Below are 23,657 nucleotides of genomic sequence, written 5' to 3' on the forward strand. Positions count from 1 at the left end.
GGACTAGACACATGGGGAAGGCTCTCCTCCACACATAAATTCAGCATGATAGTCAGCTTAAGGGACTGTGGAAGAGAAAAAGAGAAGGAGGAGAGCTCTTCCTTGAACTCTCTCAAATATGGGCTGCTATGGCTGCTAATTTAGATACAAATATCACCACCAGCAATCTGCAAAACCCCACTGATACACCTTCCTGGCATATCTCTAATGCTATGATTTATGAGCTTAAAATAGTTCTACATCTCTCTTCCCTCATACCAGTGGTTCTCCCCTTAGGTATGAAGAAAAGAACTGGGTTCCCTCTGCAGTCACTGCTTGCCCTTTGCTGTTGGCTAAAACAGGTGAAATGAGGAACAAAGCTCAAGGCCCAATTCTTTCATCTTAATTTTGGTGCCTTGATTTTGGTTCTGTGTTGCCTGGATTGTAACAAATTACACAAGTTTCCCATGTTTCAGCTTCTTTGCCTTTAAAATGGGAATACTGATTTCAGTTTTTCAATGTACTTTATGGTATGTGGACATAAAGCACTACCAAGAGAAGAAGGTTTTACTATTTTTTTACCTTTAGTCTTTTTGATAGAGGTAAATTCCATAAATTATCAGCATTACCTCTCTAATGCGAACACATCTTTGATGTTTCTGTTGAAGAAACTCTTTAACGATGCTGATAATATAGAATCTCTGTGTACTATTCCTGATAATTTCTATAAAACCTCATTCTGTCACCAGCAATATATATATTACTGAAGACTGTGTGTCCTTGCCTTGTCAGAAACTGCAGCCTTCACTTTCTTCTTTCACCCATAGTTTTATGTGTACTGCAACAGCTAAGAGTAATTTTTGTTTCCAGATTCAGATAACTGCCCCCCCCCACACACCTTTATGGGTCAAGCTATTGTTTCCTCATATTATGCTGCAGTCCCCTTTTATTTCTGCACTATTCTCTATCCTTTAAATCCCTTGCTTAAAATCTCCTTGGTGATTTATTTCTCTCCTAAGCGGCCTCTGATTTTCACCTGGGCTTCCCTCCAGGGTATTATTTCACTTTCCCTTTACATTCCTTCATTCTATAATTAGTATTTTTAGGTCTTTCTGTACAGAATAACAGCTGGACTAAATTTCCCAGATCTAATGTGTGATTACTCTAAGTGATTCTGTCTTTCCATGCAAGTGTGCAGGAAAGTGAAGAGAATAACCATCCAGGAAAACACCTGAAAAGGCAATGACAGCAGTCAGTCATGTGCATGACACCTGGCACTCAGCAGCCACAGAGGGTTCAGGGCTGTAGTTTTCAATTTGTGGGCTGACCAAGGGAGAAACGTGTCCTTTATGTCTCAGGTATGACCACAGTGGGAAATGAATGGTAACTTTGGCTCTCACAACATGGTGACAGCACAGTGCTGGTACTTCCCCCTCAGTGGGCAGAAGAAACATGTGGCAATCCCAAGGTCACAGCAAGAAGGAGCTGTTGGGGCTCTGTCAAGGCTCCTTCAGATCACACAGCTCAGTGCTCAGCGTTCTGGGGGCACACAGGGAGGCAGAAGGTGCCTCCTGCACCCCAGTGTCCAAGGCTTAGGCACTCTCAGTGGCATCCAGGCACTCAGCAGTCAGTCTGCTCTGGGCACAGCAGGGCCAGCTTGGCCATGTCCCACTGGGGACCCTGAGCCCAGACTGCTGAGACAGAGCTGTGAGAGTCAGCAGGACTCCAGAACAATCAAGGCACAGCCAAGGATAGGTCTGTTGACACAGGGGTGCTCAGGTGCTGGGGGATTCAGAAGGGAAAACGGCTGAGTATGAGCTCCTGAAGGGGGAAAGCAGGGAGGCTGGTCAGGATCAACAATAAAACCTGTGGTAGTGAGGTTGGTCAGGTTGTCTTGAGTCACATAGCAGGTGGGAAACAGCAGCCCTGGGACATCCAGACCTGGCCCTTAATGGCCAGTAAAGGCTCCACAGGTGCTGTGCCAGGGAGCAGACTTCAGCCTGACAGCTCAATAATTCCTACTGTCCTGCACTAGTTCCTGAGTGGGGCTACAACTACTGTGTTTTCCAAGTGGTCAACAGGCCCTTTACTCCTCCAGATGATCCTTTGCTCTAAGACCAAGACTGAGTTTTTTTGTTCATCCTCAGGGGCTCTATTTACCCAAACCACGATTTCACACATTCAGACATGAGAAGCATAGAGCTTTATCAAGGATTTAATCTACTTGTGGCAATTCTGGAACATCATATCACACATCTATGGTTTCTTGTATCTCTGTAAAATTATTTACTTATTGTGTCTTTTATTAATGTACAATGGATGTGCATTAGTGAATCAACCAAAGCAGAATTAAACTGCTTTCCTGTCTACTTTTGCTTTACCTAATCTGTGACATTTATTGATCTGTGACAGTAAAGTGTTTTAAACACACAGAAATGGTGAATTGTTTTTTTTTTTATTTTGATCTTCATTCCCATCTATTACCTTTGTTATTTTTCACAGACCAGTACACAGGTCCATGGATTTCTCTAATATGCATTAAATTTTTCTGCAGCCCCATGTTATTGACTCCCTAGCCAATTCACTTTACTCAACATTATGATCTATTCAAGTGGAAATGGGAAGTTTATGCAATACTCTCTCTAGACTTCTCTGAATGTATTATTCTCTGAGCCACACTGGCTGGAGTGCCCCTTTATTTTAAAAGCTCTGCACTCTTGCAACACTTGCACAAGGATCACTGGCAACACAAGGTCCTGTGGCTGTGCAAGGCAATAAATTGAAGATTCTGTGAAAATGAGATCATTGAAGAACTCTGTGTACATGTTAAAAGACAGAGAGGGAAAAAAGAATAAAAATGTTTGGAGGAATGCTTCACTGAGGATCCCATATAACACTGGAAAACTCCCTGAATTGGTGACAGCAAGTAAAATATCCTCTATCACACCATGATGGAATGTACCATTCAGAAAACTTGTTCCAGTTTTGTCTGGTTCCTCTAAAGCCCTCAGGTCTGGCCCTCAGTGAGGCTTCAAACAGAAAGTGTGAAACAACCTTTAGTTTCTCACAAGCCTCCTTACAGTTTTATGGTGGCCATAGGTTACTGAGAATGGGAAAAAACCATGCACACCTAGTTTACATGCTCATTTACAGTTGGGCCAACTTGAAGAGAGCTTACAAGATGCTCCAGGGCATGGTTTAAATTTAATTGCACGTATCTCAACGGAGACACCTTTATCAGCCAACTGTCAGATTCCATATTATCACTGTGTTGCTACCATAGCCCTGCTCAGTGTCTGAAAGGGCTGTATTATGTGGTAGGCTAGAGCAGAGAGAACAAGGCTCATCCACTCTGACAGTCTACTCCAGTCTTTTATTCCTGTCCCATTGTGTGTCCATCACTCTGGTTTTTAGCTCTACATAGCCACTTTCTTCCTGTGACAAATATTCTTACTCCCGCCCTTACTTGATTAATCTTTTCACCAGCTGTACTTGTGTTTGCAGAGTACACGTTGCTATGCATTCATTTCACCACCTCCACACCTCACAGCATTGGCAACAATCACATTTGTTACAAGAAAATGCTGTTAACTCCTTGCATGTAAAGTTAAGAAAATGAAATGTCAGTAATATGAATTGTGACTAGACAGTGATTTTGCTCTAAAAGTGAGTGAACTCTACTAGGAAAAGGAGACATAGTACCACATGGGAAGGCACATTAGAATAGACAGCACTTGGCTTGACAGAGTTGTGGTTCCCTCTGTTTGCTCCATAGTTTGTGGGACTACAATTTTCAGCAACAAATTAATACACTTGCCCAACACACGCTGGCACAAAACAGGGAGGAGAGTGGGCGGTAGCACAGCAAGATGTTTGTGTGGTTAAATAACAAGTAACTAAGGCTCTAGTAAGTGCTCAAGAGTACATGCTGTAGCTCCTGGGTTTTGAAGGAATGACACCATTTGTTGTGTGCAGACAATTTCCTGCCTTTGTATCAGCTGTCAGAAAGACAATACCCACCCAAGGACTTGGGAGGCTCTGCCGGGGCCCAGGAAAGGTGTTCTCATTCTTCCAGGCTGCATTGCCAGGGCTGAGCACCATATTTTTTCCTGTGAGTCATTTAATTAAGATTTGTCTATCAGATGCAGCAGGTGCAGCTTGCAGTGTCAGTGCCCAACATCTGTATGTTCCTATCCTGCTAATTCCCGAATGAAAATGTGCAATACTTAAAGAGAGTTTGTTTCTGTCTTCACTTTTACTTGAAACTATTTGAACAATTTTTTGTTCAGGCTTTTTTGTTTCTTTGATTAGGTTTTATTTATTCCTTTATTTTTATCTCAAAGAGGGCACTGTTATTAAAAAGCTCCAAGGACAGCCTGCACCATTTTCCCAAATCCATAATTTTCCCCTTACAATTTTTCTTCAAAGGGTGAATAATATACTATTTAATGCATTGAAACTGCACTTTGCTAATGGAAACAATGCCTGGAGCTGCTTTGAAATTATATCCAAAGAACCCCAGAGCACCGAGCAATCTGTGTGATGGGCACTGCGAGTGCCCTACTGTTACCATGTCCTGGCAAGTAATTTTGACATTCATGGGAGTTACTCCCACTAAGATTTGAACCTTCTGTACTGGGTATTTTGGGTCTCAGCAGGGTATGTCTTCAAAACTGGTTTGACTGCTTAATGCATTGCTTCAGAACTGGCAAAGAGTCCTAACAGAGAATGACCTTGTTCTCTGATGTCAGGCCAACTCCTTCAGATGGTCTGTGTTTGTCTCCTGGTTCCTCCCCAGCTCACTTTTCATCTTGAGCTTCTGCTTTCCTGCCCAACAGCCATGCAGGCAGGTGCTGCTCACTTCTTGTTTCTGTGTGCACCCTCATTTCAGCTCCATGACAAAGGTGCCTCTGCCCATGCTTGCTCTTTGTCTCCCCAGAGCTTGGTTTTTCCACAACAGCACAGTATTCAGCTCTGATAAACCTTCAGTTCAGACTACTCCATACTTTATTTTCCTATTCTAGTTTATCACTAACACTGCCAAAGGAAAAACACTGGCAAGAGAACTCAGTGAAGGTTCATACTGAAAATGAAATGGTCATTCATTTATTATGTATTTTTTGGCAACAGTCTTTTTTTAAATAGTCATTTATGCTGGCCAGAGGAAGTGCGTGGACAATCTGCCAACACGGGCGAGCTCCTGAGATTTTCCAGTAAGTCTTGAGCAGAGGGTACGTCCCTTGACGTCTCAACTCCAGCAGTTTTGGGATCACTTGAAAATCTGATTTTATCTTTCCCTGGAGTAAGTCGTGAGCTCCCAAGACTATGGAAAACAACTCCGGCTCATGACTGAGCTAACGCACGCATACGGCTGCACGGACGCTGCTCTGCGGCCCCGTGCCAGGCTCCGGCCCCCGGCGAGGCTGTGCGGTGACTGCAGCCCGGGCGCCGCGACCCGCGGGCAGCGGCCGAGCCCCGGGGCCGCGGGGCGGGCGCGGCTCCGGGCGCTGCCGCAGCAGCGCCGCCGCCCGCGGACTACAGCTCCCGGCGTGCCGAGCGGAGCCCGCCCGCCCCGGCACTGCCCGGCTGGGCTGGGCTGGGCCGGGCCGGGCTGGGCCGGGCCGGGCCGGGCCGCCTGGGGTCGCTGGGAGCAGTGCGGGCGGGGGCGCGGCCGGTGGCGGAGGCGGGCAGGAGGAAGGTGAGTGTGTCCGTGTGTCCGTGTGTCCGTGTGTGCGTGCGGGGGCCGGCGCCGCGCCGGGCAGGTGAGAGCCCCGCGGGCAGGAGGAGGAGCAGCGGGAGGAGGAGCAGCAGCGGGAGGAGGCGGCGCGCTCCTGCCCGCCGGGGATGCGTGTGTGCCCGTGCGTGTCTGCGCGCCGCTCACCTCGGTATCGCTCGGGTCACTCGGTGGCGGGTGGATCCAGCTACTCCCGGCGCCGGCGGGAGTCGCTTATCCCAGCGCGGCCGGTTCTCGCTGAGGTCCCGAGAAGAGCGTGAGTGAGCAGCGGCTGTGAGCGATCACGTATGTGCTATAGACGCACATGTGTTTCCTACGCATGCAACACATTTGTCGGGCTGCAGGCTTCGCCCCGTGACACCGGGCGGCCTCGAGGGGGATGGGGCCCAGGCGAAAGGGGTAATAACGAATTAATTGCAGATGAGAAGTAATATCCGTCTTTGAGTCATCAGTCTTTGAGGCATAATTTCATTCCAAAAGCTCTTAGATGAATGGTAGATCTTATATAGGAAAGCACTGCTTTTCCCATAGGATTATCAGATTTCCACCGGAGAATACAGATCCTGGATTATTGAGCTACATGGGATTTGCGTGTTTCTTTCTAATTAGTCTGTGAATCTGAGTGTAAAATTCTTTATTTGGAAGGGGGGGATGGGAGTTATATGCTTCTAAAAGAACGGACATATCTTTTCTCTGACATTTTACACAGTTTTTCTGGTTATCCCGTGCTCTGTGCATACTTACTGCCTTAATTGGATAGTGGTGTCAAAGGTTGATTAGATTCCCTAATAGATTTTGGATCTGCCAGAGGATTGCAGTTTTAAATGCGTGGTTAAAACAATCGTGTTTGCTGTCTCCCCTCAAACAGTTGAGAGGAGGGCTGATGTATTACATTTGCGTTATCTTCCCTTTGGTTTATTAATGTATCATCGTGAGGTTGTCGGGTTTGGTTTTGTTGTTGTTGTTTTTTCCCCCTGTGCTATTTCATTTGCAGACCGAAAAGAAATGAAAGTCAGAGAGGATTTGTTTAATCATTTAACAGCTGACACAAGCCATGTCCCTAACAAAACGTTGGTGAAAAAGTGGTGAAGAAAATTTCTGGGATACAGCAGCACCAGTACTGTGAAGCCGCTTCTGCAGGTCAGGGGCAGCATTTGCTGGAGGATGCCGTAGCCCAGGAGGTGAGGCTCGTGGGGACAAGGTCGATGGCTTGCATGGAGCTTCTCTACCTGGCCGAGGAGAGCAGAGAGGTGCCCCTGGGCACCACTACTGGCTGGAGCCTGCCCCCCCATCCCTACGAGCAGCAGCAGTGTGAGGGGGGTGAGGTGGACCCCAGAGCAGCTGCTGCCGTGGCAGCCCTGCACTGTGAACGGCACTGCAAGCCCTTGCAGAGGGGCCCTGTGGCTGAGCCCCCCCTGGCATCCCAGCCCTCCTCCCTGGGCACCTCGCCCCAGGAGCACCCTGCCCCCTCCAGCACGTCCCAGCCCTGCCACCCAGCCGAGAGCTTGCCCAGGGAAGAGGATGGAGGGAAGAAGAAAGCCTGCTGCTGTGCCCAGGAACTCGAGACATCCTTCACTTATGTGGATGAAAATGTAAATCTGGAGCATGCAAGAAGTCCCCCCACTCCTACAGGTGGCCAGGATGCCCCTCTGCAGCAGCATTCCTGCAGGGAGCTGCCACCTGAATGGGCACACGATTCTCCTTCCTTGGTCTCTGAGGAGGACGATGCTGCCTCGGAGGCAGCAGCTGGGAAATCCGTTGACTATGGATTCATTAGTGCCATTTTGTTCCTGGTTAGTGGCATTTTGCTGGTGATAATTTCCTACGTGGTACCCAGAGATGTGACTGTGGATCCCAACACTGTGGCTGCCCGAGAGATGGAGAGGCTGGAGAACGAGAGCGCAAGGATCGGTGCTCACTTGGACCGCTGTGTTATCGCTGGGCTGTGTCTCTTAACCCTGGGGGGCGTGGTGCTCTCCAGCCTGCTGATGATGTCCATGTGGAAAGGGGAGCTGTACCGGAGGAGCAGGTTTGCATCCTCCAAGGAGTCTGCAAAGCTGTATGGATCTTTCAATTTTAGAATGAAGTCTGGAGCAAATGATAATATGCTCGAGCTGTCGTTAGTTGAGGAAGATGTGCTTGCCATAGATAATTAGTGTGGTCATGATTTTTAAAGCAGCATTTCTACAGGAAAATATGTTTCATTAAAGAAAGCAGATGCAGCTAAAGATAGCTGGTGATGCAGTTTATTTGTCTGACAAGAATGGTGTTATCTTAAGCTCTATAATCAAATGTTTGCCATATTTGAGTACTTGTTGTAAAGGGGAACTGTGCCAGATGAAATGCAAATCATATAAAATAATGAAAACCACTGAATAAAAAGAGACTTGTGATAAGTAGGTTCCTCAGATACTCGTTTATCATAATATAAAACATTCCATTGGTGTCTTGCCTATATAATTTTCTTATTACTCCCATATAGAACAAGAATGACCTTGACACTTTCAAACTGTTAATTTTTGAAGCCTGCAAGGTTATTAACATTCTACTTGACAGAATATTAAGAAGCAGGACCAATAATTAAATGGTAGGGCTAATATTTCATTAAGAGATGCTTTTTTATTCTTTAATTTTAAGCAGATCGCTTCTCTTCAATTAAGTAACAGCTATGGGAAGAAAGATCACCACTTGGTCATGGCTGGCCACAAACCTCCCATATTTTCAAACAATTGTACAATTAGCGATGATTATTTAAAATATGAAATAAGAGGCAGAGGGCAGGAAACCATATGGCTCTTGGTGCTGGTAGGAGACAAAAGGCTCTTTCAGCTTGAGGTCAGCAGCTCCATTTCAGTTCAGATTAGCAATGATTGATAGTCATTAACTTCTGATAGCTATAGTGACCCATATAAAAGAAGTTTAGTTCCTGTTGGACAGATGTCTTTCTATGAAAACAGCCATAACATGAATTAACAGACCTCTTGTTTGGAGTCTCAAAAGACCCAAAGACTGAAAAAGCATGGGGATGCTGAGACTGGACACTTTTTCGGTACACATGCCAGAAGAAATTCAAGCTCAGCTACAGGGCTTTGCTTATACTGAGGCTGTCTGCATCTTATTAGTCCTTTTTGAAACTTCAGCTTTATGTCACTAGGCTCTCAACCTTCTCATAACCAGCAAGGAGAGGTCAGGAAGGAGCTCTCTTGAGACTTGTTCAATAAACCCCAATTTATTTGTAAAGAATAAATCATCAGGAAATACAGAGGTTAAGTATCAGGCAGTTTACTGGCTGACAAGAAACTCAGCATAGGGGATGATCAAGGGTCCGTGTTGCTATTAATCTCAGTTGTGTGGCACTGTAGCCAAAAGCCTGTACAACTGATGCTATTTGCTTTTATTACCAGCCATTTTCTGGAGAGCATTGATAACTTTGATGTGTTCTTGCAGTGCTGGGAAAACCAGTTCTTACTGAGCAATGGTTAATACATATACAAACATACATACATACATACATACATATATATATATGTCTTGTTAATATGTATATGTCTGCTATATGTGTATGTGTCCCTGGCAAAGCCAAACATGGGTGAAGACCTCTGTCTGTGCAGTCTCTGACTGCAGTCTTACAAGAAATGTGCTTCATTATGACAGCCTTCTCAGTTGTGAGTTAACTCCAAAATATCAGGAATATGAATTATTTTTAAAATAATTCATTTTTTAAAATAACACCATTTTTTAAAATAACACCATTTTTCCCACTGTGACACACAGGAGAAGAGTTCTTTTGGGAAGGTGGGAGGAGATTTCCTTTATGCCCCCTTTACCCAGTAATATGTGGCAGCACAAAGTCCAGAATAACAAGTGGATGGCAGAAACATGGGTTCCTCACAGAGAGACTGAACACTATTTTGCCACTTGGTTCTTTGTTCTGCTTCTCTGGTTTTCGTCAGGAGACAAGTGCAGCACCCAAGTCTGACTCCATTAGTTCAGTCCCTTGTGCTTGCTGGCTGCAGGTGACCAAGGTCCCAAGGAGCTGCCCTGCTCCAGGTTCACACCTTTGGTCAGCAAATTCCATTGTGTGGTACCCAGGCTGTAACACTGGCCCTGCAAAAGAGATCCTGCTTCACATGTTCTCTGCTCCAACTGCAGCTTGAGGTCAGTGTTACTGCATAATTAAATGAGCTGCCTTATTAAAGGGTGCTGCTGCCCAGTAAATGATTCTCAGTTTATGTCATGATACACAGTGTGTTCTCAGGCAGTAACTCAGCAGTGACCTGCATCTCCACAGTCATCTTTGAAGAGCTTACATCCTTCTGGCTGTGTCATCAGAGATTCCTAATTGAATCTCTAGAATAAAATGTCTTATATCTGGAAGCTACCTCAGCCTGTTGTGATCAGTACTAGAGAGGAAGGAACTACCCTGAGAATCTGGATGCAGAGCAGGAAGGTTCCTCTTTTGCTGGCCTTGGCTGGTGGGTGAGGTATGTGAACACAGGCTGCACAGCTTGACACTTCTCAAGGTGGGGAAGTGGGAACATCACTTCCTCTCATCCTGCCCCTGAGGATGGGAAGGGCCTGGCCTTCCCAGGCAAAGCCATGCCAAGCAAGGGGGCAAATGTTGCTGAGCTGGGGTCAGCAAGGTGGTATAAGGCTGGGGACAGACATCTCGGGGGATGAAAACCCTTTCACCTGCCTGGACCCCATGTTCTTACCTACGTGACAGAAGCTCTAAAACTGAGGCTGGTGGTTTTGAGAGCTATTATTTTTATTTTTTATTATACATATGCATTAAATTGGAATACATTCCATTATTGCAGGAAGATGTCAGCTTAAGCTGTAAGGATCACAGATTTCTTGCAGGAACCATGACATGCCTTAATGCTGATTATTAGCACTAGAAAAAGGAACTGTCAGTATGTTATTGTCAAGTGATAAGTTTTCTGACACTTTGTAAAATGCCTGTCACAGATCATGAACCTGCAATACTTTAATGAACCCTGAAATTTTCCCTGAGCATCTTAAGGAAATATTATTCAACCTAATAATCTAAATGTACACTGCAGAAGTGTGAGGAGTAATAAAATTTAAACAACAGGACTAACAGAGTTTCTTTATTTTGGTGTAAGTGTGTGCTATGAAGGAGGTGAAGGAAGGCCTTCAGAGCGCAGGAATTTATCGGATAAAAATGCTCAGGACATTTCTCTGATCACTTTAGAAATTGCAGCATGCTGTGAGTTAGCGGTGCAATATAAAACCTCTGGACTCTCAGGTTCTCGTGCTGTGAAACCAAACACAGACAGAAACCAAAGCTCTTGCTGTCTGGTGGCTGATGGTGGAAATGAATGTATGAACCCACTGGCCAGGCCTTCACAGCATTCACCTCACATGAGATGGTACCAAAGGGCGAGGCCAAGGGACGTTTATTGCCCCCTCATGCACCCTCGTGATTTGACTTCCCCTGCTCAAAATTTAAATGTTCTAAAGGTACAAATAGTAGAAGAATTCCTGGTGTTTTTTTCACTGCCTGGGCTAAAGTTGTCACTTGATTCATTGGAGAGCTTTCTCCTTTTTTGGGAAACTAAATTTTGGCATATACTGAGTGGGTTTTAGGTGCCCTCTAAACATCTGATTCTGAATATGGATTTCCGAGTACCCTGGAAACAGAACAGGATTTGTGCCCTTAGTCAGTTTATTTCTGACCAGCCCCAGCTGCCAATATGACACTTTCCCAATTTCTACCTCATGACATGTCTGCTGGCTGGGCCCAGCCCTGGTCTCTACCTTCCCACTGGCGGTGTCCGTGCTTCCCTGAGCTGTGGGAAGGGAGGCTGCCAGTGTCCGGCTCCCTGCTGCTCAGACAGCTCCCTCCTGCTCACCCGTGTTCTCAGTTCCCTTTTCTCGGTCAGACGCCGTGGCTGAGGCTGGACATTCGGAGCTGCATGGCATCTGCTGGGGATGCTCACCAGGACAGAGGCTGTCACTGCACTATCCCAGCCCACACGCTGTGGATGCTCAGCGTGTCTCCCACCAGCCTCGCCTGCTCCTGCCAGCCTGAAGCCGGCCCCCGTGGCCCAAGACTCTCCTAGGAAGCTACACTGGGTTGTTGCTGGGTTTTTATGTGTTTACAATTTTTTAGTCTTTGTAATTCTTTTCAAAATTTGTCTGCAATGAGTATAGAGTTTACTGACTAAGAAAGCAACTGGTTTAATTTTGTAAGACTGATTCACAATGGAGTGAAACATCACAGTCCATCATGAGCTGTTCAGTAGTGCATTTGATGCCTTATTACAATCGCAGCTGTGTTCTGTACAGAGGCAAAAATAAATGTCTATGAATTTGAGCACTGTCATTGTGGGCTTCTTTGCTCTTTGGTGATTCCAGTGATTGGCTCTTCTCACTCCGTGCCATGGGTGCAGTCCCCAGTCCTCAGTGGCATGGAGCCCATGTAGGCAGCAGGGCCACCTGGAAGAGGCAGTGTTAGATTGAGCTGTGCCAGCACACCAAGCCCATCCCCAGCTCACCCCTCCATCACGTCCCTGCTGCTTTTCCTTCCCAGACAGAAGTGCCAAGCAATGCAGCTTCAAACCCTGCTGCACTCATGTTCCACCCAACTCCACACAACCAGAACAAATAAGAGAAAAAGTGGGTGGGAGCAGCCATGGCTGTGTGAGCAGGCAGCTGGTGAGGTGCTGTGTCAGGAGGTGGGTGTTGAGCCCCTGCTCACCATCACCACATGCATGACCACTTCAGTATCACATCCTCACCTTGGCCCAGCTTGGCCGTGGCCAGGGCAGGAGGGCAGAGAGTGCTGGGCCCAGCACCAGCCATGGTGGTTGATGATGGATGGGCATGCAGCTCCCAGAGGGCCCTGGGGGTGATGGGCGATGCAGGGAGATGCAGGAGCTGTGTTCCTGGAGGTTTGTGGGCTGGGCACTGCCCCCTCAGTGTCAGCTTCACCTCTCCCTCCAGAGTGGGCAGCAATCAGAGGGTGCTGATGCGGGGCCAGCAGCGACTGCCACCAGCAGCTAAGCAGGACCTCCAAGGAGGCACAGTTTTCTCCTGGCTTTTTTTGCTTCTCTCAGATCCCCAGTGTACGTCAGTTAAGCACCTTGACAACCTGTACTCCCTTCCAAACACAATTCAAAGGTATGCCACACAGGTTATGCCTCGTCAGGTCACTTTTCATTCTGGTGTGACACAATCAGACCCTTCCCTGCCACTGTCTGTGAATCACCATGTGAGTGGGAGCACTGTGGTGGGTGTGGATCCAGGCTGGAGCAGGGACTGTCTACTCCTGTTACCTGTCACCACAGAACAGAGTACAGCAGGGCTCCAATTTGCCATCCAGGTTTCAGGCTGTTACTGCTACAGGAGTTACAAAGGTGTCCCAGAAGTTTGGCCCAGAAGGCCAAATTGGCTGCAGTGACTGCACTGATCCCAAATGCAGACTATGGTGTGCAACTGATGATTAGCAAGAGGTTAAGAGAGTAGATGTATTTGTAGATATGACAACCCATTAGCTTAAAGAACTGGGAGGCTCTCTAACTGAAAGAAAACACAAATTCATTTTTATTCTTTTTACAGATTTCTTCTTACCATTTTAAATTTTGAAGGATTCAGTGTCATGTACTATATTCACAGGGTTTTTTCCCCTGTGTTTATGAGTCCTGGCAAGGTCAAGAGTCCTATAGGCTGCGAGAAGGTGAGACTTCTTTGATTTCCTTACCAGTTTAAATTAAATTGTGGATATTATTAATCTGCATAAAACCAAACAAGACAAGAATCTCTTATTTGAAATGAACCTGCTTGATACTTGTTTGTGTAAATGTAAATGCAGTGCCCAAGGTAGAAACTGAGACAAATAATGCACGTTTTATTTAGATTTTCAATAAAAAAATGATTGTTAAAATATTTCTGCAGACTTGCTGCATTAAAAACTTGTAAAGAGTTCTCTGCTTATTTATGTGTAGATTGGCCCACTGTTACATATGATAAAAGATACTGAGCTATTGCCATTAACTGAGCTACACCTCATGGGCATTTGACCATTGTTTTGAATGAGGGCATTACAACCTAACAAGTGTGGTTTTTGTTCACCTGCATCCAGTGTGTAACCCATAGACCACTGAAAGTTCTTCCATCTGCATTGAGAAATGAGATGCTGAGCAGCATGAAACATAATGTTCTCAAAAAGTCTCCTGCACACAGATACCAAAGAGAGCCACCTGGAGAGCTGGAGAACCAAGGCTTCTTTAATTCCCAGTCCAGCACTGCAGAAAAGGCTAAATTAGTACAGAACCACTAGAATAAATTAATCTGAAAAGGATCACAATTTTTTTTCCCCAGAGGATGACATTTACATTTAATTTAAAGTACAAAATAATCTTTAAAAAAATCTCGAAAACTCAAACTAAATTTGCTAATATTTAGAGGTATTTGGGTAAGGTTATGCACATTTAAGAGATTTGTATTTGGCATAAAAGGCATAAAAAATCAATAGGCTTCTGTTGAAAGAATAAAACAGACATCTTTACATCAGCATAAAAAGCTCCTCTTTTCCAATGATCATTTCTGTTTTGACAGATGTGTATGCAGGGAAATTTAGCTATTGTTGAATAAAACATTTCCAGAAGCAAAATTGATTAAGTCCCTTTTGCAGAGGAAAAAAATCAATTCTTCCCATTAGAAGGATCTAAAAGATGTTGATCAGCTAGAAATGTAAATAAAGTTCTTTAATCACTATTCTCTAACTGCAGTGTATCCATCTACATGGGATTCTTATCTCTTTATAGCTTAAAATAAATTTGGTTGAACTCTAACATGAAGTAGCTTCTGACAAACTAGCCAGAGTAACTGTGCTTGAATGTAAATAATATCAAGTAGCTATCCTGACATTTTGGTATAGCTTTTCTCAAGGATTCGCTGTTCATGAAATGAATGTATATGTGCTAACAATATATCTAGGCTGGGAACAAAAATGTACTCACTGAAAGGCAGAGCAGTAGAAAGTATGTGACTGTTCAGTTCCTATGTATTCTGATTTCATATAATAAAGACAGCACTTTAGAGATTTCTTCATTAGTAATTGTTGAGGGCTATTAAAGGTCATGGAGGGCTATTAACAGAAGGATGCCAAGTCTAGCTCTGTAAGTCCCTAAGCTTCTGATTGCTAAGAGCTGAGAGAATGTGCTGGTCTATGCTTGCCCTTCCCTTTGTTTTACATAAAGCTGTTACTGCTGCAGGCTACTATCTGAGCCTATTTTGTGACAGATGGACCTTTGATTTGATCCAGACTGACCCTGTGTTCTCAAAACTTCGTGCTCTTCCTATAGGGGCAATACCAAGTAGTTGTTTGCCACTGTGGCTTCCTAAAGAAGGAATCAATAGATCACGGCCTTAACTTTGTTTTTCCCTCCTTACAGGAATGGTAACCATGGCTGGAAGAACTCTTGAGAGGTCATTTTCCAGTCTTCTGGAACTTTCACCCTCCATCAGTCCTCAAAGATGATTACTCATGGCTGTGAAATGGCTGCTGAATTTTCTGAGCACTCTGGTGTGAATTTTATAAGGCTCGCATGATTTGCAGATACATTATGTATCTATGCAGCCTCTCCTGCTCTCTACCAGCCTAAGTTCTTAAGATCTGAAGTCTGTGGATAGTCTGAATACTTTTAGATTTTTTTAATGAGGCAAAAAAAGGTTGAAGCACTTCAGCCTTCTCAATGTCATTTTCAATTGTGTCCTGTCTCACTCCCCACCAAGCAGAAAACCTGTTCTTTCTTTGTCTTTTTTCTTCCTTCTGGTATAAATATAGAGCACTTCCTCATGACCTTTTTTTCTCTTCTATGAGGATCTCACTTGCTTACCCCCCCAAAAATAAATGAAAATTATTATTTATATGTTCTAATTTCCTCAGTGGGGAAATTTCTTAAAATTTAGGTCACTGTTATGGTTAGCCAAATCCATGTTTACAATTGTTATTTTTCTTTCACGTTTTCACATTTCACATATGGTGTTTTGTTTCCTTAATTTTGATTAAGAATTTGCTAAATTTTCCTAAATGTCTTTTCCCTTTAAACTTCTCCTATGTGGGACATGGTAAAAAGTGCTTTGAATTTAGCTGAAGTTTCTTATTCCTTGGGACCACTTCCCTGGAGGCAGAAATACCCTGTTCTAACAGCCCTGTATTGTGAGGGGTTTTTTTGTACAACTGAGCTCACTGAACAGCCTGGTGACTACAATCCCCACTCCTGCCCACCTCCATTCGTTCCCCACTCAGCCTTTCTTCAGTGTGGGCAGCAGTGGTCCAAGGTGGAGATTTTGTGTTAGTTCTGCTCTTTGAGCCAAGCTGTGTTGTTAAGGAAAATACTCCAGGCTTGTCTATGAGATCAAATTACAATGCATGGCTATTGAGATGGGAAATGTCTTCACTTAAACTTCACAGGATATTGAAACCAGTCTTAGCAAAGAGGTGAGTTAGAAGCAAAAATCAATATTAGACAATGCTGAAATGCCTCTGTTCAGCTGCTGTTTTAAATGCCTTGTACAGGCCTTTCAAATCATGTTGCCAACAAATGGAGGAAATACAGCTTTTAAAAAGTCAGAGAATTATTAATAGTGTGCTTGACCTCCAGCTCTGCACAGTCTACAGAAAAAGCATCATTTTTCATATGCTGATGCCTTATGCCTAATTCTGCAAGCCCTGTTGGGAAGCAGTTGCTCGTAGGAGAAGTGCATTCAGAGAGTGAGGGTCAAAGCTTTAGATCCATGATGGACTGTGAGAGGAAAAGAGAGCAGGAACAGCTCATGGTCAAACCCCTGAACAAAAAGGGAGGGTTGCAGGGACCCTGCACCTCATACATCATTCACACACTTAATGGTATTTCTTGTCCTGGTGTGTGAGAGAAGAAAATTAACTGTGCTGAGGTTAAGCATGCAGCTTTCCAGCAGGGATAGAGAAGTATGGAGAGAAGCAAATGTCAGATGTCTTCATGAGAAAATGAATGCTCTAGCCACTATCCTGGTGTCTGAGGAGTGATTGGGGAACCAGCACCTCCAATTGTGCTCTCCAGCAGGCTAATCCCTTGTGCAGCACTTGTAGCACAAAGAAGCAGTCTGAACCTTTATTAACTTTAACTACTGTCTGAGTAACCTAAAGTGACAATCCATCTCTCTTATTGCTGTTATTAAGTCAGTTTTGGACAATGCTTTATCATCTGCAGAAAAAATGAAGAGGAAATATAATGCAGGCAGCAAGTTTCTAGGTAAAATTAGGCTGTCTGAGAAGGGGAGAAGAATGCTGCATGCTGCACTGAACAAATCTTTGCATTGATTTCTGGAACCAGAGCATTTCTAGGAGCGCCACAAATGCATGTATTTATTTAGTGCTTGGATTCAAAGAGCTGTCAATCTTCCTCTATCCAGATAACTCCAATTTGTGTTCAGGTCTGGGGTGCTTTAAGGTCATACATTATTTCTGCTTGTGCTGTTCTTGCTTTTCACTTTGATGCCAGCTCTGCAGTTCTTGGTCAGCCCCATGCAGCCAAGTGTGCAAACAGAGCCATTCCTGCTTGGTGGCAGTGGGCAGTGGCCAGGTGACACATGGCACTGCTGCAGCTCCAAGAGTGCAAGTGTGAGCCTTGGAAATGGAATACGTGTTCTCATAGAGAGTCCTAAATCATCATTTAAATATGCATGGAGATCTCATTGATACATTGTCATCTGAGAGCCCAAATCTCATCTGTCTGTGGGCATGCTGTGTGTGTGCTCTGTGGCCCAACAAAGAACTAGTTCCTCCTCTTTGACTGTCCTACTTATTATCTGGTTCTGTGTCCAGTGCATAGGAATAAAAGGCAATTCTTTTATATCTCCCTTTCAATTTAGATGGGATTAAGCCTGCATTTCAGCTGGGTGGCTGAGGTAGCCTGAGATAAAATTTGAGGCCAGTAATAAGTTACTACTCCTGCACAGAGCAAGATGAAAGAAAAGTAGTTGTGAAAGGGAGAGATAAACAGCTCCTGGGGATGCTCCACAGCACAGCAGTAATAGCTCAAGTCTATGGTTTAAAATCACTGTCTTAACTACTGTAAACAGAGCTGGTTTTAGTGGCTTTTTTTCAAGGTGAAGGCTAGAAGGCAGGCCATGGAGGACAGATGTGGAAAATTTGTACCCTATTAAAGAATCCTTCACTGAAACTATCTCACTTTCCATTAAAAATTCCAGGATACATAACAATAAACTTACATAAATATCTACAGTCACTCATACACAGGATGAACCAATGCATTGCAAGGTCTGTATCCAAACACTGCAGGAGTTGAGTTTGTCACAAAAATACCATCTTTCTTTACCTTGAGCTCTTGTGGAAATCCTAAGTTAATTTCTATGTCCACACAGGATCAATGATGTTTACTGTCATTTAAATAGGGCAATGTTTGGTTTAGTTCCTTTTTGAAATAAGGTAGTTTACCATACAGTTACCTGTGCCTCTTACTATTTTACCTCAGTGAACAGAAGGGGAAAAAATAAGAAAAGTTTTTGTTGTTGTTGTTGTTGTTGTTGGTTTTGGTTTGGTTTTTTTTGTCAGGGAAAGTATGTAGAACTAAAAAAAGAAAATGGAAGGGAGGTGAAGGTCTTGTCAGCAAGCAGGTAGGAATATGGTTTTCATAAAGTTAATAGCTACAGTCAATAATTATTGTGAAAATAGATTTCACAATTCATATTGAATTGATTGTAGGCAGCTTGATTGATGCTGTTGTAATACAGGAGGCTAATCAAGACTGGGAATCAAAGAAAAAGAACCGAAATCGAAAGGCAAGCCCTTACAGATTAGTCATTCTTTATGCTAGTAAGCGAATTTATCAGCAGTAATAAAAAGTCCTGATTTTGAAAGCAATGACTAATTTTCATAAAATATGTCCTGTAGTTCCATCCAGTGTTTTCAAAGATTCCTGTCTCTTGTCTGTTTTAATGGAAGAGAGAGTCAGATGCCAGGAGTTTTTTACACTACACTGTATAAGACCAGTTATGTTTCCATTTACTTTTTAAAATTTAGTTGCTTTGGACAGACCTTAAATTCTCTCTCACATCATTCTGTTGTCTTTTAGAATAAAAGTTGATTTTGCATTTAATTCCAGAACACTCTATATTCTTCAAGTTTCCCTAAGGGCACAAATCACCTGAAAACCTTAGGTAGTGTCTTCATGAACTGCTGAGCAAATCCAGCCATCTTGTGATGTACCAAAAGGAGATCTTGTTCTTCTCATTTTTATACTTTCACTCCCCTCCCACCTCTCCCAGCCTTGCAGTCCCTCTCTGCCTTGTGCATCAGCCCCCTTATAGACCAATGGTAGGCCCAGACTATTTGATTATTATTAGCATAATTTTTATCACTTACTTCCATTTTATATGACCCATTTATTTACTTTACAATACATTTCCCTTTCTCATCTTGTTTCAGAACCAGTTTCAGAACTAGTTAGAGACTCATGAGCACCTTGGGGAGAAACTGAGATGCTCCTGGGCGCCTGTTCCTCGGGGCCAGCTGTGTGTGCAGGGACAGCCAGACCCTGGCTGAACGGTGCAGGCTGTCCCAGAGAGCACAGAGCTGCTGCAGGAGGGCACAGGGCCTGAGCACTGGCTGTGCCTCCCAGCACATCACTCAGCTGCGTGGGTCCTGGGGTGGAGGTGTCTCCTGCATGCTTCATCCAGGACTGGACAAAGGTGGCTCGAGTGGAGTGCAATTGCCTCTGTGTCCTTATGTCCTTAATCATCACAGCAATTGTCCTCACTGCTCTGCCAGCTCTGCTTGGATCCTCACCCCTCTCCTTGTTCAGCACCTCCTCTCCTGTTAAATTTATCTCTCTTGTATTACTCACTGTCTCTTTGCTGTCGTGAGCTGCATGCAAAAGCTGGGTTTATTGTTTGAGATAATGCATTCCTGCTATCTCAATGAAATAAGTGTATTCCATTTGTTTATTAGCTAATTAAACTAATCTCTAGAAAACCTTCAGAATGTCTTCTGTTCTTCTGCAGTGAAGCTAATTTATCTTTATAGTGCTGGCAGAAGGAAAATGGTCTATATGCCCTGCAGAAAAGTTTGAGATTCATATGTTTTTATCCCAACTGTTTCAAATTATAATCTAAAAGTCAGATTTGGATATTCAGGAAACTTTGGTGCTGAATGATCTGAGCAAAAGAAACATATGGGAAGTACAGGCATAGTCTGATCTTATCTCTGAAGCTGACAGATAAATAATTTGACAAAACAGATATTGCTTAGAAGTTAAAAAATAGTTATTTTGCTCAGAAATGTGTCCCAATGACTATTTGTTTCCTTTGAGCTGATCACTGCATGACACTCAGTGTGCAAGGCTGCTTTCATAATTTCATAAAAAGTGCTGGTAGAGAAGAAGCCATTTCACAGAATTGTGGTAGAGGCTGGTGGACCCCTCTGAGCTCATCTGGTCTTGCCCCTGCTCAAGCAAAGTCAGTGAGAGAAGATTGCCCATGGCTTATCCAATTCACTTTTGAGTATCTCCATTGAAGGAAACTCCACAGCCTCTCTGGAAAGCATTTTGCAGTGATTGACCACCTGCACAGTGAAAAAAGAAGTATGATAATTATCAGAATTTTCTGTATTTCAGAATTCATTGCCTCTTGCCCTGTCAGTGCACAGCACCAAGAAGTCTCTTTGTCTTTTTTCCCCTGGCCCCACCTCAGGTTTTTCTACACTTTGGTAATATCTCCCTGAGCCTTCTGTTCTCCAGGCTGAGCAGTTGGCTGTGATAAAACCAGAGCACCGAACATTAAAGCCACCACATATGGAGGAGTTCAGACCTTCCAACAATTACAACTTGTAGCACCTTCTGGCTGGGTTTAGAGATCTCTGCCTCTAGACAGATGAAAAGGAAAACACTACTTCAAGACAGATGTCTCCTAAAGAAGAAAGGTATTCATCCTTAACCCAATCCACACTACAAGATGCTTTACTTTAGTAGGAGTTTCAGGTTTTTGCCTCTTCCCAACAAAAAAAAAGAACATTTAGCTTAGCTTATGTCAGTTTGAAATCAAAATATATGAAATTAGATGCTGGAGCCTTTTGCAGAAGAATGTGAAAATGAAATTTTTTTATTTTGTGGATTTCTGCCTGTCTGCAGTTCATATAAAACTATTGAACTGCAATCTTTGACAATTTTACTTCTCATCACAACACTATTAAGCATCCCCATCTCAGTTCTCCAGCTATCTGGTGCATTTTGAGTGCCTCATTTTTGTGTGGGTTTGATTTATGAGCACAAGAAATAAAGTGTGGACACTGGGCATTTTAACATTTTTTTCAGCTGAAGGTAGCAACTTTTAAATTAACAGAGTCAGATATCTGAGGTATATATCAGTTCTCCTTACTATCAGCAAAGGCATTTCATTATTTTGCCCCTAGTTTAGGTCATAAATGATGCCATCCACTGTCTTATTTATTTTTTACAGTGCAGGAGGTTACTACATGTTAAAATATCCCTCTCCTTTCCAATTTTTTTACTTTCTTACTTTTTGCCAGAGGAGATGTTCAGACACTTTCATATTAATATGTATTTTCTTGACTTACGATTTTTAAAAAAACAGTAAATAATAATAAAAAATTCCTTTAACTGGATTGTTAGCATGAGCTGAAAATGCAAACAGCTTGTAATAACTACAGCACGTGATGAGGTTTCTTCTCTGGCCATGAATCCATGAGAGCTTTGCCAACAGCTGTGGCCCACAGTCTGTAAAATTCACCAAAAGGAAGAAGTTTTTTTTCCATAGCTGTAAGAACAGATATAGCACTAATGAAATTTGAGGTTACAAGTGCAGTTGATCTTACTGATTTGGAGACCCAACTTGTAGGAGAGCATCTCCACTGCAGTGGGAGCACTTTGTGTTTCCTGCCCCTCCAGCAAAGCCCTGAGGGAGGGTTGGGCTGTGCTAAGCAGCCCTTGAACACCAGCATGGAGCAAGTGCTGCTTCCAGCAGATTCATGTCTCATTGTTAACTGAAGCTTTTCCAAAGATGTGGCTGCTGATTCTGCTTCTTTGTATTGTCTGGTGTCTAACAAGGTGTGAGCTGTCGCTGTGCTGTTCTCTCAGCTGGAGAACTTAAGAGGTCTCCATCTCCAGTTGCTAGTGTACATTGAATGTAAGGATATATAAATACAGCATTTATCTGCTCCCCACCCTCCATCCCAGAAAAATTAGATTGGCTAGACTGGTTAATAGGATCAAAATGTATGGAAGGAAAGTTGCTAACAGAAATGTATATTTGAACATATAGAGTAAGTGAAGGACCCTCATTTCCCTTTGTGGAAGAAGCCTTCTGAAAAGTCACTATCTATCACTAGAACAAACCTTTTTTAAAATTATTTTTTATGGTTTTGTGCTTTGGTTATAGTCACAATTCTAACAATTCTGGGTTTTCAAAATATTTTAGTAACTATTCTTGGTTATGAATGTAATTGTAATATATAAGAACATAGTTTTTTATGTGCATTCCCCATTCTGATAGAATATTTGATTTGTTAATAAAACTTGTACAGAGAGAAAGTCTATTTTCCTATAGTAATTACTCATGAAAATTATATCAGTGCAGCCAGGAAGAAAGTAGAGATTAAACAAGGTCTAAAACAAAGGCACTTTAAAGACCAGGTTTCTTACATTAGTCCCTCCTAGGAAATTTATAGGCACATTAATTAATGCCTTTTGCCTGTAAGTTCTTTTCCACTGTAATTGTATACACACATGTACGAAGATGCAAAGAGGATCTCTGTATTATCTGTGCAGAACTAGGAAACCAGGGTATACTGTTAACTGCAATTCAACAGAAAATGATACCCTGGCCCTAACCAAGCAAAGGACAAAAGGAGGGTCATGACCTGGCATTTTCAAGCAGCACCAGGAAAGCAAAACCTTATCAGCAGAGCTCTATCAACTCAAGCCCTTTGTCATGACAGAGTGAAGACCTTTCCTCTGCATTGTTTAACCACAGGTAGACATACACAAACATACAGGATATTCTTGTCCAGGTCTATCAATACTTCCTGCAGACCAGAAATTGATAGTAGAGGGTTACCAAATTTAGCTGATGAATTTACACCTGGACTGGCACTGGTAATTAAGCAAGCTGGAGTAAGTACCAAGTGAATACTTTATCAAGGCTTTTGCATCCCTGGATGTTTTGAAATTAAGATAGATGGTTTTTTTCTAAAATAATAGCATTAACAACTATAATAATTATTATAATCTTAATAGATGGCCTGTGCACTGTATAATACAGGAGATCAGAGAGGCAATTACAGTCTCTTGTGACCTGAGATGCAGTAATTGATTGTAATTACTCTTCTTTGAAGCCTTAGCAGGCCTTACTGGCCTGTATCAGAGCCATGGGGTCATCTCACGTAGGTCATGTACCATAACCACTTTGCTTCCATCCTCAACACATACTGTTTTCCTTCCCTTTATAACCCTGCCTCACAGAGCAAGGCTGTGGAAAGAGCAGCCTGTGCAACTTAGGTCCTGCCAGATGAGCTACTGGGCACAAGGAGTGGAGTGAGGCCGTCCCTCTGCAGTGAGAAGTACAACACGCATCCCCTTGTTGTGCAGAGGAAGAGGGGCAGAGAGGACATTCCCCAAGAAGCTGCCTCTGGATAAGGATAACAGTTTCCCTGGGTTAACTTGGAGCCAGGACTCTGATGTATCACACTTTCTTGGACTGATGGCTAATGAGGCAAATCGGCCCTACATGAATAAAATGTCTGTCAGGCGAAACAGAGCCGTGTACATTCCCTCTGAAACGCCCGTGTGCCAAGAAAGGCAATCTGCTGGCACCCAGCACGCACACAGGGCTGTACAAAAGGCCAATTCTTTGCATGAGCAGGGCAGGAGAGATGCCATGTCTCATAAAACAAATT

General features: G+C 43.5%; 1 protein-coding gene across 4 annotated transcripts; it reads left to right on the top strand.

The window, feature by feature from the left end:
* The first annotated feature begins 5,607 nt into the window (after positions 1–5,607).
* On the top strand, positions 5,608–22,293 carry TMEM74 (transmembrane protein 74). 4 transcript variants are annotated; one of them, XR_004982048.2, is made up of 3 exons: positions 5,710–5,998; positions 13,301–13,418; positions 15,139–22,293. XR_004982048.2 is itself a non-coding variant. In XM_054514292.1 (2 exons), the coding sequence occupies exon 2, from the start codon at positions 6,919–6,921 to the stop codon at positions 7,867–7,869; it is 951 nt and encodes a 316-aa protein (XP_054370267.1). In that variant the 5' UTR covers positions 5,608–5,677; positions 6,756–6,918; the 3' UTR covers positions 7,870–12,056. The 4 variants fall into 4 exon arrangements, 3 of the variants coding, with proteins under 3 accessions (XP_054370267.1, XP_036258993.1, XP_036259002.1); XM_054514292.1 differs by lacking the exons at positions 5,710–5,998; positions 13,301–13,418; positions 15,139–22,293 and adding exons at positions 5,608–5,677; positions 6,756–12,056; XM_036403100.2 differs by lacking the exons at positions 13,301–13,418; positions 15,139–22,293 and adding an exon at positions 6,708–12,056 and having other exon boundaries at positions 5,819–5,998.
* Positions 22,294–23,657: the final 1,364 nt, after the last annotated feature.

This window comes from Molothrus ater, chromosome 1 (assembly GCF_012460135.2).
Source record: "Molothrus ater isolate BHLD 08-10-18 breed brown headed cowbird chromosome 1, BPBGC_Mater_1.1, whole genome shotgun sequence".
Lineage (NCBI taxonomy): Eukaryota > Metazoa > Chordata > Aves > Passeriformes > Icteridae > Molothrus > Molothrus ater.